Below are 14,727 nucleotides of genomic sequence, written 5' to 3'. Positions count from 1 at the left end.
CCCCCCCCCCCAAAAAAGGAATTGTCGAGGACTCCCAGAGCAAGAATCTTATGGCTGTCTGCAAAGAGAAGAAGTTGGATATCCAAATGGTCTGAAAATGGCGGGCAGAATACGATAACCTCAGTCTGTATGTGGACAGTGGATAGAGGAAATGCTAAGAAGCGCAAGTGTGGTTCAGGTCGGCAACCTTTATTTCCTGAGCTGGAAAACATAATCTGTGAATGGATTGCTGACAGGAGAGCAAAGGCTTTGGTTGTGCACAGGGCTGACATTCAAGCATTTGCCCTTGCAATGGCACTACAGTTTGAAATACTCCCAGAATTCAAAGCATCACAACACTGGCTGGACGGCTTCCTTCAGCGATATGAACTGTCTCTAAGAAAATCAACAATACTGTCTAAGTTGGAAGATGCAGAAGTTATTAAGCGAGCACTTGCACTCAAGTTCTAAATACCAACCTTGCAACATAACTACTATGGATGAAACATGTTTATGGGTCAAGGAGCCCAAACAGCAATTGCACCGAGGGGTGCCTCCTCAATCTATGTTCCCTCCACCGGTCACGAAAGTTCATGTGTTACCTGTATTTTGGCCATTTGTCTGGATGGAAAGAAAGCTACACCTCTTATTATCACTAAGGGCAAGAAAGATAAGATTGGACATGCTTCTGGCATTTATGTTCCTGAAACAGAAAAAGCCTGGTGCACACAAGCAGTTATAAGGAAGTAGCTTGATTTAATGCTGCCACTTGTTTTGCGAGATGGCCATAGAGGTCTGCTAGTCTGGGATTCAGCCAGCACTCACCGTGCTAAAGATATGAAGAACTTCCTTGCAGAGAAAAAAATAGGTCAAATGATGATTCCCGCAGAAATGACTGCCTATCTGCAGACTCTTGATATTGGAATAAACAAGCCATTCAAAGACCATTTGCGTATGAAAATTAATGACTACACTGAAAATAGAACGACAAAAAATCAGCATGGAAACTTTGTGAAGTCTAGCCTGCAAGAGGTTGTGACGTGGATGAAGAATTCATGGAATAAAATCACTGACAGTGTTGTTACCAATGCACTCTGGGCAGGTTACATGGATAAGAGCAGCTCATTTAACGAGAGGTCTTTTGCTCCACATGAAAGATGGGGGCCAATGGTTCTATGGGAAATGGAGTCACAAGAAATTCAGGATGGAATTCTGGGTCTGGAGAGTTATGATGATGTTCCAGAAGATGATGACTTAACTGTATTTGAATAAATGTAGATTGTTGTATTATACTTAATAAAAATAAGACATCCCCTGAAAATAAGCCCTAGTGTGTCTTCTTGAGAAAAAATAAATATAAGACAGTGTCTTATTTGGGGGGAAACAAGGTATATATAAATGAACAAAAATTTATACATGAATTCAGAAAATAAGGAATTCCCCAACAGGAAGATATAGAAAAATATGCAGAAGCAATTTTGTTCAAACCCATTCTTTGTCCACTCATCATCTTACATTAATTACTTGGCCAGATTTTAGCCTCCCCCACTAGCAATGGTAAATAATTTCAGTAAAACATTTATTCCTGTGGAATTCTATGGATCTGTGACACTCTGCAAATGGAGTGTATGGATTTATGCAGACTATTTTATACAGCTTCTATCTCAGAATATACAATGGAAAAAAAAATTCCTTGTCTTTAATGATGTCTGTAAGTGAGAGACGTTAAAGGTAAGAACCAATTGAGAGCAATTTCCAGGGTAGAACAGTAGCCTGTTTTTCATTGTTCTCCATCCATTTTAACTTAATCTTTGTACAGGAACAAAAAAAACGTTTAAAAGCGCAAACATTTTAAATCCATTTGACAAAAATAGAATACTTACCAGTTCCCTCATCTGCACCATTCTGCACAGGTTCCCAAACTACTAGTTTTGTCCCATACCCATCTGTAGATGGAGTATCTGAATAGTCTGCAGGATTAAATGTACTGGAATTTGAAATATAGAAAAAATAAATACAAATGAAGTAAGTATCAAAGTCACAAAATTAACTGTATCTGACGTCCCCCCAAACAAGCCCAGTCCCCTCTACTGGTCATGGTTTATTCTCCTTCCCTTACATCAGGATGCAGATCTAAGAAGCTAGAGGCCGCCTTGGGATAATCCATACTCTTTTTTTGAGACAAGAGTCTCACTCTGTTACCCTGGATAAACTGCCGTGGCATCATAGCTCACAGCAACCTCAAACCTTTGGGCTCAAGCAATCCTCTTGCCTCAGCCTCCTGAGTAGCTGGGACTACAGGTGTGAGCCATTGCACTTCACTTTATACTCTTTTATTATGATGGCCTTATTTTCCTTAAGTGCTATCCTCTGCACCATAAAGCAGGATGTGGAACCCTAGAATCTTTCAAGGCGGAATAAGGGCTCTCCAGGAAACTAAGGCATAAATAGGCAACAAGTCTTTCCTTTCCATGTCAGAACCCATCTAACTTTGAACATTTTACAGAAGACTTACATGTTCCTTTATGTAGAGAAACACTTACTATAGTTAAGAAGAAAATATTTTGTTTAGCACCTCTTTTTATTAAAATCCTAAACTGAACAACCATAAGGAATCACAATTCAGAGGTCTAACATCGGCCTAAATAAATACTACCTTAAAATTTTTCAAAACAAATATGAAGTAAACAGAAAAACCTACAAAACAGCTTAAAGCTAATGAGATAGTCCACAGTTTTCTCACTGTGTTTTCTTCCCTACTTTTTCCACAGGCAGCTGAGGCAGAAGAGAGATGGTAGGAGGCAGCATGATTTCTATAAGGCACTGACTCCAAGAGTGCTGCCCTGAAGCTATGAGGAAACAAAGGGATTTTCCTGGCTTCCATAAAATGTTTTAGAAACTTAACCTTTTCTAATCCAGTGGGAGCTAATATTTTAGAAGAAAAGGACATCCAGAAATGGGGAATAAACTACTGATTGAGTTCATCACTTACTATTACAAATCAGGAAAAAAATTATCACTTTTATATAAATATACATTGCATTTATTTAGCATTCACAGAGAATTCCTAGACTCACCAACAAAGCTATTGTACAATGGTTTTCTTTTTTTTTTTTTTTTTGAGACAGAGCCTCAAGCTGTCCCCCTGGGTAGAGTGCCGTGGCATTACAGCTCACAGCAACCTCCAACTCCTGGGCTCAAGCGAGTCTCCTGCCTCAGCCTCCCAAGTAGCTGGGACCACAGGCGCCCGCCACAATGCCCGGCTATTTTTTGGTTGCAGCCGTCATTGTTGTTTGGCGGGTCCAGGCTGGGGATTCAAACCCACCACCTTAGGTGTACATGGCTGGCACCTTAGCCGGTTGAGCTATAGGCGCCGAGCCTGTGCAATGGTTTTCAAATAAGGGTGATTATGTGCACCTGCACACCGACACCCATTATATCTGTAAGCTTTTGGTTGCCTCAATATTGGGTGACACGCTACTGGCATCTAGTAGGACAAGAACAGAAATGTTGCTAAACATCCTATAAGGTATAGGACACCCCACCACCCCTCTAAAGTATTATCAAATCCAAAATCTCAATAATGCCAAGGCTAAAAACAATGATCCAAAGCTTATACAAAGACCAATTTTCTTTATGCTATTTCACTTGTTAGTAAAATCTTTCCAGGTGTAGAGAACACCTGACCCACCAGGATAAATATATTAGGTATAAGACAGAATAAGGTAAACTAGAATAACAACAAGAGAAAGGAAAATAACTTCAGAAATAGGATGGCTACGACTTACCCCATGCCATGGGTTGAAAACCTTCCTGCCCCTCTCCCTCTGCCACGTCCAAATCCTTTAAAAAACAAACACAACAAAACATAAGATAATGTTTTTAACATAAGCCCTACACAATTAGACTTCTTTCAACTTCTTCATCCTATACCCATTACCCAAACAATATTATTGTGCCTAGCAGCACCAACATTCCAATCTAGGACACCTAATTTTTTGGTCCTTGCTGATGAAACTACTTGCCCAGTTAATGATTTTAAAGGCTAGAAAGGAATTAAATTTTGCTTTCATAATATTTGAGGTATTCAACAGTTTAAAACTGGCAGATTATAAGTCTTCATCTTTAAAAACTAGTAGACCATTTTGACTTACTCAGAGTTCCACAAAGAAAAAAGGAAAAAAAAAATCAAGTAGAGCAAACACCATGACCTCATAAAAGCCACTACTATTAAATGAAATGAGAACCAGAAAGAAAGAAACAGCAGTAAGTTGCAGGCACTGTTAAAACTGTTTCTAATACCTGGATTTTGATCAATGACCAAAATGACGGAAGGAATGAGAACAAGCAAGTGGGTAGAGAAAACTTTGTTTAGCACCTCTCTACTTTCTTTTTTTTTTTTTTTTTTTTTTTTGAGACAGAGCCTCAAGCTGTCCCCCTGGGTACAGTGCCGTGGCATTACAGCTCACAGCAACCTCCAACTCCTGGGCTCAAGCGAGTCTCTTGCCTCCGCCTCCCAAGCAGCTGGGACCACAGGCGCCCGCCACAACGCCCGGCTATTTTTTGGTTGCAGCCGTCATTGTTGTTTGGCGGGTCCGGGCTGGGGATTCGAACCCGCCACCTTAGGTGTACGTGGCTGGCGCCTTAGCCAGTTGAGCTACAGGCGCCGAGCCCACCTCTCTACTTTCTAAACTGAGGATCAAAGAACAAGCTTAAGAGCTTGCTATGAAAAATGTTACAGGAAATCACAGGGTAACTCTCTCACAATACTGGATCTTTCAATGTGGATTCAGCAATGATTTCGTGGATATGACCACAAAGGCATAGGAAAAAAAAGAAAAACAGATAAACTGGACTTTTTGAAAATTAAAAATTTTCGTGTATCAGAAGACACTAGCAACATAGTAAAAAGGCAATCCACACAATGAGAAAAAAATATCAGATCACATAGTAACATCTGGAATCTACAAGGAATTCTTAAAAACTCAACAACAAATAAAGAACTTGATTTAAAAACAGAGCACTTGAACAGACATTTCTCCAAAGAAGATATACAAATAGCAAACAAATACATGAAAAGACACTCCACATCTCACTAAGCACTAAGGAAATGCAAAGCAATCCGCAATACCACCTCACACCCATCGGGAAAGCTACTATCAATACATAATAAAAAGAAAGCCAGAAAGTATTAGGGAGAATGAAGAGAACACCCTCATTCTAGCAGAAATGTAAAATGGTAAAGCTGCTCTAGATAAAAATATGGTAGTCCCTTTAGAAAATACAATGATCATGTATCAAGCAATTCTGATTCTGTGCAATATCCATATAAACAATTGAAGGCAAGGTCTCAAAGTGGAGCTTGTATACTCATGTTCATTAACAGTATTATTCACAATAACCAAGAGGTGAGCCAGGTAAGAGAGCTCATGCCTATATTCTTAGAGGCTGAGGTTTGAGAGGAAGCCTAAGCTCAGGAGATCAAGACCACCCTGAGCTGGCTCAGTGCCTGTGTCTCAAGTGGCTAAGGCGCCAGCCACATACACCCAAGATGGAGGGTTTGAATCCAGCCTGGGCCCGCCAAACAACAATGACGGCTGCAACCAGAAAATAGCTGGGCGCTGTGGCAGGCACCTGTGGTCCCAGCTACTTGGGAGGCTGAGGCAGGAGACTCGCTTAAGCCCAGTAGTTGGAGGTTGCTGTGAGCTGAGATGCCACGGCACTCTACGCAGGGGGACAGCTTGAGGTTCCTGTCTCAAAAAAAAAAAAGACCACCCTGAGCAAAAGCAAGACCTTGTCTCTATGAAAAACAGAAAAATTAGCCAGGCATGTGGCAGGTACCTGTAATCCCAGCTACTCAGGAGGCTGGGGCAGGATTGCTTGAGCCTAGGAGTATGAAGTTGTGATCTATGATGCCATAGCATTCTAGGCCAGCAAAAGAATGAGACTCTATCTCAAAAAATAAAAACAAACAAACAAAATCACCCAGAAACACAAAACACACAACAATAACCAAGAGTTGGAAGCAATCCATGTTTTCATTGAAAGATGAAAAGATAAACAAAATGTGGTATATACATACAGTGGATTATTACTCATCCTTAAAAAGAAATTCTAACACACATTACATGGATGAGCCTTGTGGACATTACCCTTAGCAAAATAAGTCAGCCACAAAAGGTACCTACAGTAGACAAATTCATAATAAGAAAGTAGAATCATGTCCAGACACTAAGAGGAGGAAAGAAGGGCAGGTTACTGTTTAAAGAATTTTAGTTTAACAATATGAAAGTAAGTTCTAAAGATGGATAGTAGTGATGGCATATACAGCAATATGAATGTACTTAATACCACTGAACTGTACTATTAAATTAAAATGGCAAACTCAGCAATGCCTGTAATTCAGTGGGTAGGGCGCCAGCCACATACACTGAGGCTGACCGGTTTGAACCCGGCCTGGGCCAGCTAGAAAAAACAATGGCAACTACAATCAAAAAATAGCCAGGTGTTGTGGCGGGCATCTGTAGTCCCAGCTAATTGAGAGGCGCAGGCAAGAGAATCGCTTAAGCCCAAGCATTGGAGGTTGCTGTGAGCTGTGGCGCCATAGCACTCTACTCAGGGCAACAGCTTGAGGCTCTGTCTCAAAAAAAAAAAAAAAAAAAAGTGGGCATTTCTGCATAAATGAGGAACTCTGCTTACTTTACAAGGAGGGTTTAAAAAAAAATCTATTTCTTTTTTACTATTTTAAAAACCTTTGTCATCCTATGAAGGTCCAACATGATGCTTTCTTATTGATAAACAAAAGCAAATAAACCACGTTAATTATTTAATGTAACCTAAAATAGATAAAAGTCATCAGATAAGCTTTCTTTTAAAGCTGTAGGATAGGCTCGAGGCCCGTAGCCCACTGGTTAAGGCGCTAGCCACATACACCAAGGCTGGTGGGATCGAAACCAGCCCAGGCAGCTAACACAACAATGACAACTGCAACCAAAAAAAAAATTGCAGGGTGTTGTGGCAGGTGCCTGTAGTCCCAGCTACTTGGGAGGCTGAGGCAAGAGAATTGCTTGAGCCCAAGAGTTTGAGCTGGCTGTGAGCTATGACACCATGGCACTCTACCTACCCAGTGTGATGCCAGAGACTGTCCCAAAAAATAAATAAATGAATGAATGAATAATTAAATAAATAAATAAGCTATAGGATAATTACAAGTAATCCACCAACTTACTTTCCACCCAAAATAAATAAGACCTGGAAAAATATGCAAGTGGCAGAAAAACTGCATTGCAACACCTGTCTTAAAGCACAGAATTAGGTGGCACCTGTGGTTCAGTGCGTAGGGTGCCGGCCCCAAAATACCGAGGATAGCGGGTTCGACCCGGCCCCAGCCAAACTGCAACAAAACCAGCCAGGTGTTGTGGCAAGCACCTGTAGTCCCAGTTGCTTGGGAGGCTGAAGCAAGAGAATCACCTAAGCCCAGGAGTTGAAAGTTGTTGTGAGCTGTGACGCCACGACATGACACTCTACCAAGGGTGACAAACTGAGACTCTGTCTCTAATTAAAAAAAAAAAAAAAAATAGTACAGAATCTTTTAGACTATGGCTGTTGGTGGCACCTGTAGCTCAAGCAGCTAAAGCGCCAGCCACATACATGAAATCTGGTGGGTTCAAATCTGGCCCCAACCTGCCAAACAATGACAACTACAACCAAAAAATAGCCGGGCGTTGTGGCTGGTACCTGTAGTCCCAGCTTCTTGGGAGGCTGAGGCAAAAGAATTGCTTAAGCCCACGAGTTAGAGGTTGCTATGAGCTATGATGCCATGGCACTGTACCCAGGGCGATAGCTTGAGGCTCTGTCTCAAAAAAAAAAAAAAAAGACTATGGTTGTTTTTCTTCACTTCTATGGAACCAAGGTTTCTCATAGCTAAATCACCAGGAACTATACCTGATAAACCTTGACAACTAAAACTTGCCAATACACTGGACTCAAGGACTCAAGTCTATCTTATTAATCCCAGCACTCTGGGAGGCCAAGCTGGTAGATCAACTGAGCTAAGTAAGGAGTTCAAGACTAGCCCAAGCAAGAGCAAGAACCTATCTTTAGAAATAGTTGGAAGCCGGGCATGGTTGCTCATGCCTGTAATCCTAGCACTCTAGAAGGCCAAGGCGAGTGGATTACCTGAGCTTAGGAGTTCCACACCAGCCTAGCAAGAGTGAGAACTCGTCTCTAAAAATAGCCAGGCGATGTGGCAGGTGCATGTAGTCCCAGCTACTCAGGAGGCTGAGGTAAGAGAATGGCTTAAGCCCAAGAGTCTGAGGTTGCTGTAAGCTGTCACACCACAGCTTACCCTTCACCCTTCACCCTTCTACCAAGGGTGAAGACTCTGTCTCAAAAGATAAATAAATAAATAAATACAAACATAGGCAGGCATTGTGGCGGGTGCCTGTTGGGAGGTTGAGGCAAGAGAACTGCTTAAAACCAAAGAGACCAAAGTTGCTGTGAGCTGTGATGCCACAGCACTCTACTGAAGGGACAAAGTGAAACTCTTCTCAAAAAAAAAAAAAAATCTCTACAGTGATTTTACATGCCCTCTCAAGTTATATTTATTTTGGTTTCATTTGCCTAAATAAAATCAAAGTAAATATATCAACTCTACTCAAAGCTCCATCACTATTCATCCTAACTCTCACATATTTTTCTCTAACCAACCATCCCCTATAATTCACAGAAAGACAAATTATCACATGTACTCATTAATATGTAGGAGCTTGAAAAGTTGATCTCATGGAAGTAGAAAGTAGAATGATAGTTACCAGAAGCTGGGAAGGTGGTGAGAGGTGGGGGCAAAAGGAAGGGATCGGTAGAAGAGTAGAGAGGTTGGTTAACAGGTACAAATATACAGTTAATCTAAGTTCTAATGTTTGATAGTAAAGTGACTATAGTTAAGAACAACTTGTACATTTCAAAGTAGCTCCAAGTTTCTATGTTCTCAAAACAGAAAGATACATGCTTATGGTAAAACATACCCTAAACATCCTGACAGGATCAGTAAATATTATCTGTGTATATAAAAAATATCACATGTACCCTATATGTACACTTTTGTACAGATAAACAAAAAGACTGTAATGGAAAAATTAATCAATTCCCTTTTCTTCACCTCTAAGAGGTAAAACAAAAGGTAGAAAAATTCACCATCCTCATCATTCAACAGCCATTAACTATCAAGGCAAGATCCTCCACAGCAGTCTTGGCCAATCATTAGCATTTTTTGAGCAATAAAGTATTTTTCCATTAAGGTGTAAAGAATTACACTATACTCCAAGCACAATATGACTATAATTTATCAATTAAAATATTAGGAAAATTTTTGGGTGGCGCCTGTGGCTCAAAGGAGTAGGATGCCAGTCCCATATACTGAAGGTGGTGGGTTCAAAGCCAGCCCCAGCCAAAAACTACAAAAAAAAAAATTATATATATATATATATATGTATACATAAAGAAAAATTTTTAAAAACACTTAACATCTGGTAAGACACATTTGTCCAAGTCCAACATAGGTGATTTTATTTAGTGTTTTGTTTTTGTTTTTTTTTGTAGAGACAGAGTCTTACTTTATAGCCCTTGGTAGAGTGCCTGGTATCACATAGCTCACAGCAACCTCTTACTCCTGGGCTTAGGAGATTCTCTTGCCTCAGCCTCCCGAGTAGCTGGGACTACAGGTGCCTGCCACAACGCCCAGCTATTATTTAGTTTTTAGACAGGGTCCCTCTATGTTGTTGCCCATGCCAGAGTACAGTGTTGCCACTGTTGCTCACTATAACCTCAAACACCTTGGCTCAAGAGATCCTCCTACCTGAGCCTCTTCAAGAGTTGGGACTACAGGAGTGCAAAACCACTATGCCAGGCTAATTTTTTTTTAATTTTTATTTTAGAGGTAAGGTTGGTCAGGCTGGTCTCAAACTCCTGTCCTCGAGTAATTTTCACACCTCAGACTCCCAAAGTGCTAGCATTACAAGTATAAGGCATCACACTTGGCCTAATATAAATGAACTTAATCACTTTGGGGGGCAGTGTCTGTGGCTCCGTGGGTAGAGCACTGGCCCCATATACTGAGGGTAGCAGGTTCAAACCCAGCCCTGTCCAAACTGCAACAAAAAAATAGTGGGGCATTGTGGTGGGTGCCTGTAGTCCCAGCTATTCGGGAGACTGAGGCAAGAGAATCACCTAAGCCCAAGAGTTGGAGGTTGCTGTGAACTGTGATGCCACAGCACTCTACTGAGTGCAAAAAAGTGAGACTCTGTCTCTACAACAACAACAACAACAACAACAAAGGGATTTCTCAGCTTATCAGAAAACAACCGGCTCGGTGCCTATAGCTCAACCGGCTAGGGTGCCAGCCACGTACACCTAAGGTGGCGGGTTCAAATCCCCAGCCCGGACCCGCCAAACAACAATGATGGCTGCAACCAAAAAATAGCCGGGCGTTGTGGCGGGCGCCTGTGGTCCCAGTTACTTGGGAGGCGGAGGCAGGAGACTCGCTTGAGCCCAGGAGTTGGAGGATGCTGTGAGCTGTAATGCCACGGCACTCTGCCCAGGGGGACAGCTTGAGGCTCTGTCTCGAAAAAAAAAAAAAAAGAAAACAACCAAGAGGATTCATCAAAACTACATAATCTAAACAGTTCCTCCACAGCCATAAGGAAGCAAATGGTAAGACCAATCATTCTTTCACAGCATACTGCAATTCTGAGTCAAGAGCCCAGTAAACCAACTCCCTGTTTCTTCCCTTTGGATCCAAAGCATTTCATTCCTTCTTATTCTGGCTTACCTCTACCTCGGACTCGCTTGCCACGGTCTGAAGGTTTATCTCCTTGATTGCTATCAATTCCATTTTCTTCACCTCTAACTAAAAGAGAAAAAAGGGCAGAAAAATCTTTTTATCATTTCTAAACCTCCTATAACATACCTTTACCAGACACCTATTAAAAGTAAGAACTAAATGACAAAAAGAAAACAAAAAGTTAAATTTCAAATAGATTTGCCTTCTCCAAAAGTTAAGTTTTTAATTCAAAAAAGCACTTTCTTAATGCAACTATGTAATACTCTACAGAATTTGCTCATTAGTTAAGTTCAAAGCCTAGAAAGGCACACAATGGCAAACTAGTAATACCAAAGAAACACTAGGTCCTTGGAAAATTTAAAGTGTTAGAGGTTAAGTTTTTCTAGAATACTGTCCAGAAAATGCCAACACAGTCTCCTCTTTTCTTCCTCCTTACGTTAGCATTAAATTAATGATTCAATGTAATACTGTCTTGCCCCTCACCTCTTTCAGGGCTTAGCTCGCATGTGTTGTCAGGAAGGCTTTTCTTGGTAATCCACTTAAATCTGTCAAATGTATAGGCCCATAATTCTCATATTTCTGCCTTTGTTTTTCCCCATCGCATACTGTACTTTATATATACTTTATATATAACATTAAAATATTATGTCAATATAAAATATATTACTTCTCTTTTGTACTATTATATCCCATTCCCTTTATTAAAAAGTGTTTTGGAGGGCAAAGATTTCTATCTGTTGGCTCGGCGCCTGTGGCTCAAGTGGCTAAGGTGCCAGCCACATACACCTAAGGTGGCGGGTTCGAATCCCCAGCCCGGGCCCACCAAACAACAATGATGGCTGCAACCAAAAAATGGCCAGGCATTGTGGCGGGCGCCTGTAGTCCCAGCTACTTGGGAGGTGGAGGCAGGAGACTCGCTTGAGCCCAGGAGTTGGAGGTTGCTGTGAGCTGTGATGCCATGGCACTCTACCCAGGGGGATAGCTTGAGGCTCCGTCTCAAAAAAAAAAAAAAAAAAAGATTTGTATCTGTTTTGCTGTATGCCTATAAGAGTTCCCAGGACATAACAGGCATTCAGTAAGTAACAGTGGGAAAAAATGAGCTAGCAAAAGTCTCTTAAGAGTTATATCAAGTATTTATTTTACTCATTCATAACTTAGCTTCTTTGATGTAATTCCTCAGCAGGCAGTGATGTTTTCTACTAAATAGTGCCCAAACCTGGGTCTAATGGAAAGTACTGAGAAAATCTTACTTACTGAACTTTCCATAAGTATCCATAAATGAGAATAACAAAACAGGTAGGTACAGCTTTCAATGTACACAACACACACACACACACACACACCACCCTTTAAAATTAGATATTGCACTTGATCCATAAAAGAAAGCAGTCTTAAGACATGCTAATTGCCCTACAGTCCAAGTCAGTGCTGATATGAAATTGCATCAGAGGCTCTAACGAACTACTCAGTTGCAGCTTATTACTAGTGCTATCTATAGAACAACTTTTGCATAGAAGAAATGGATTTATGAGTCTTCTTTGGACTAGTCTTCCAGGTTTCATACTGTATGAAAACTCCTAAGAAAAAGTTGAGGAGAAAAGCTTGTACTTACACTCTCTGCCACGATTACCACCTCTTCCTTTGCGGTTGCTATTTCCACTGGCACGACTTGCTTCTCTCTCACTCTTCTTCTCTCTATTCTCTTTGTTTTCTGAATTTTCTTTTCCAAAATTCCTCTTCTTTCCTCCTACTGTCTCCCATGAAGTCTACCAAAGAGGATAGCTGTTACTCAGAGTTGCCATTCAAAGTGTACACAATCATCAAGGGCACATACAAGTATCTTTCAAATCTACCCACAGCTTGCCGCTCACCTGTCATTTTAATTCTTTTTCATATAGTTCTTGATGATAAAGATGACGAAACTCTTGCTAAGCGCCTATTGCTGACTAGTTAGACCTATTAGCTGCTCTGCCAATATACTGTATGTTTTGCTAGCAGAGCCCTCTTCTACCTAGATTGTAAGTCGAATGTCATTTCCCCAACTCCTTTTACATGCCACCCTTCTTACCCCTGTAGTAGGTTCACCTGCTAATACACTGAGTAATTCAAATCTATAAAATTACTTAGAATGATGCCCCAAAAGCTCCAAAAGTACAACTTTACATACTCAAATATATAAAAGTCATCATCTAAAATAAAAATTAATGGTGGAAAAGTAAAATTTTAGACTGGCTTTGTTTTTCTATAAAGTGAATACCCAGGGCAAGGTCTGTGGCTCAGTGAGTAGGGCGCCAGCCCCATATACCAAGGGTGGCGGGTTCAAGCCCAGCCCCAGCCGAACTGCAACCAAAAAATAGCCGGGCATTGTGGTGGGCACCTGTAGTCCCAGCTACTCAGGGAAGCTGAGGCAAGAGAATCACTTATGCCCAGGAGTCGGAGGTTGCTGTGAGCTGTTTGACACCACGGCACTCTACCACGGGCAACAAAGTAAGACTCTGTCTCTACAAAAAAAAAAAAAAAATTTCACTATCAAAAAAAAAATCTTTCCAATGAGAAGTCAAATAATTTATATAACCTTTCCCCATCCCAAACCTAATGTTGATACCAAATCCAATCATATGAATACAGTAGAACCTTCCATAGCTGACCACCTCCCTATACTGACCCTTTCTTAAGTTGACCTTATTTTTGTAGACTGGATATGCACCACATGTACATACCAGTACAGTAGGCCTAGTTCTTTATGTTGACCACCTCTGTATGTTGACCAGTTTGTTACAGTCCCTTACAGAGGTTCTACTGTATAAAAATTGCTAAAAATAAGAATGAGATACTACAGGGTGGCGCCTATGGCTCAAGAAGTAGGGCACTGGCCCCATATACCGGGAGTGGTGATTTCAAGCCCAGCCCTGGCCAAAACTGCAAAAAAAAAAGAATGAGATACTACTTTACCGAATATAACTGAATGTAAGTACATCAGGGAGGATATATTACAAGAATATCCTAAAATAGGCCAATAGTGTGTCTTTGCTTTCCCACAATCATCTGCCTTATTTCACAAGAGATTTGAAGTTGTTCGATCCTAAAATTAAATTATTTTAAGATTTAAAAAACTTTAAAGCAAAAAAGAAAATAATTAACATTGTCTACCCAAAATAAACATAAACAATTAAAATCAATAAACTAAAATGCAAGTGATAGGCTCAGCATCCAAAGCTTAGTGGTTAGGGAGCCAGCCACATACACTAGGGCTGGTGGGTTCAAACGTGGCCTGGGCCTAATAAACAACAATAACAAGTACAACAACAACAACCAAAGAAATAGCTGGGCTATTGCGGCAGGTGCCTGTAGTTCCAGCTACTTGAGAGACTGAGATAAGAGAATTGCTTAAGCCCAAGAATTTGAGTTGCTGTGAGCTATGACACCACAGCATTCTAGCAAGGGTGACACAGTGAGACTATCTCAATAAATAAATGAATAAAAAATGCAAGTGACAGAAATGAATTGTTTCCAGAACACTGGAAGCCAGCTTGAAAACACTTTTAATGGAATTTGTAGACTTCTCCAAACCACTGTTGAATTCACATACTTACTTAGATATAAACGGATGTTAAAAAATATACATATTAAAATAAGTTATTTTGCACCTCTAAGATTTGATAAAGACTAAATACTGACACTTGATAGTTAAGGTAGAACAATCAGATATTCTCATACAGTTTTGGTGAGCATGTACCTACTGTAACCTCCCTAGAAGGCTACCTAATAATAGCATCTAAATTTTCTTTTTTTTTGAGACAGAGCCTCAAGCTATCCCCCTGGGTAGAGTGCTGTGGCATCACACTCACAGCAACCTCCAACTCCTGGGCTCAAGCGAGTCTCCTGCCTCAGCCTCCCAAGTAGCTGGG

At 40.7% G+C, this 14,727-nt stretch overlaps 1 protein-coding gene across 1 annotated transcript in view; it reads right to left on the bottom strand.

The window, feature by feature from the left end:
- UBAP2 (ubiquitin associated protein 2) overlaps positions 1 to 14,727 on the bottom strand; it is a 120,540-nt gene that overhangs the window by 47,822 nt on the left and 57,991 nt on the right. The window contains exons 5-8 of the mRNA XM_012811681.2: positions 12,432 to 12,585; positions 10,808 to 10,885; positions 3,768 to 3,822; positions 1,863 to 1,966 (exon numbers count right to left, since the gene is read on the bottom strand). Coding sequence (XP_012667135.1) covers positions 1,863 to 1,966; positions 3,768 to 3,822; positions 10,808 to 10,885; positions 12,432 to 12,585 — 391 coding nt within the window. The remainder of the gene's footprint in view (positions 1 to 1,862; positions 1,967 to 3,767; positions 3,823 to 10,807; positions 10,886 to 12,431; positions 12,586 to 14,727) is intronic.

The sequence above is a fragment of the Otolemur garnettii genome, unplaced genomic scaffold (genome assembly GCF_000181295.1).
Source record: "Otolemur garnettii isolate 467f Iridium unplaced genomic scaffold, OtoGar3 scaffold00172, whole genome shotgun sequence".
NCBI lineage: Eukaryota > Metazoa > Chordata > Mammalia > Primates > Galagidae > Otolemur > Otolemur garnettii.
Note: the sequence above shows the minus strand (reverse complement) of the source record. Positions and strands in the feature narration are given on the sequence as shown.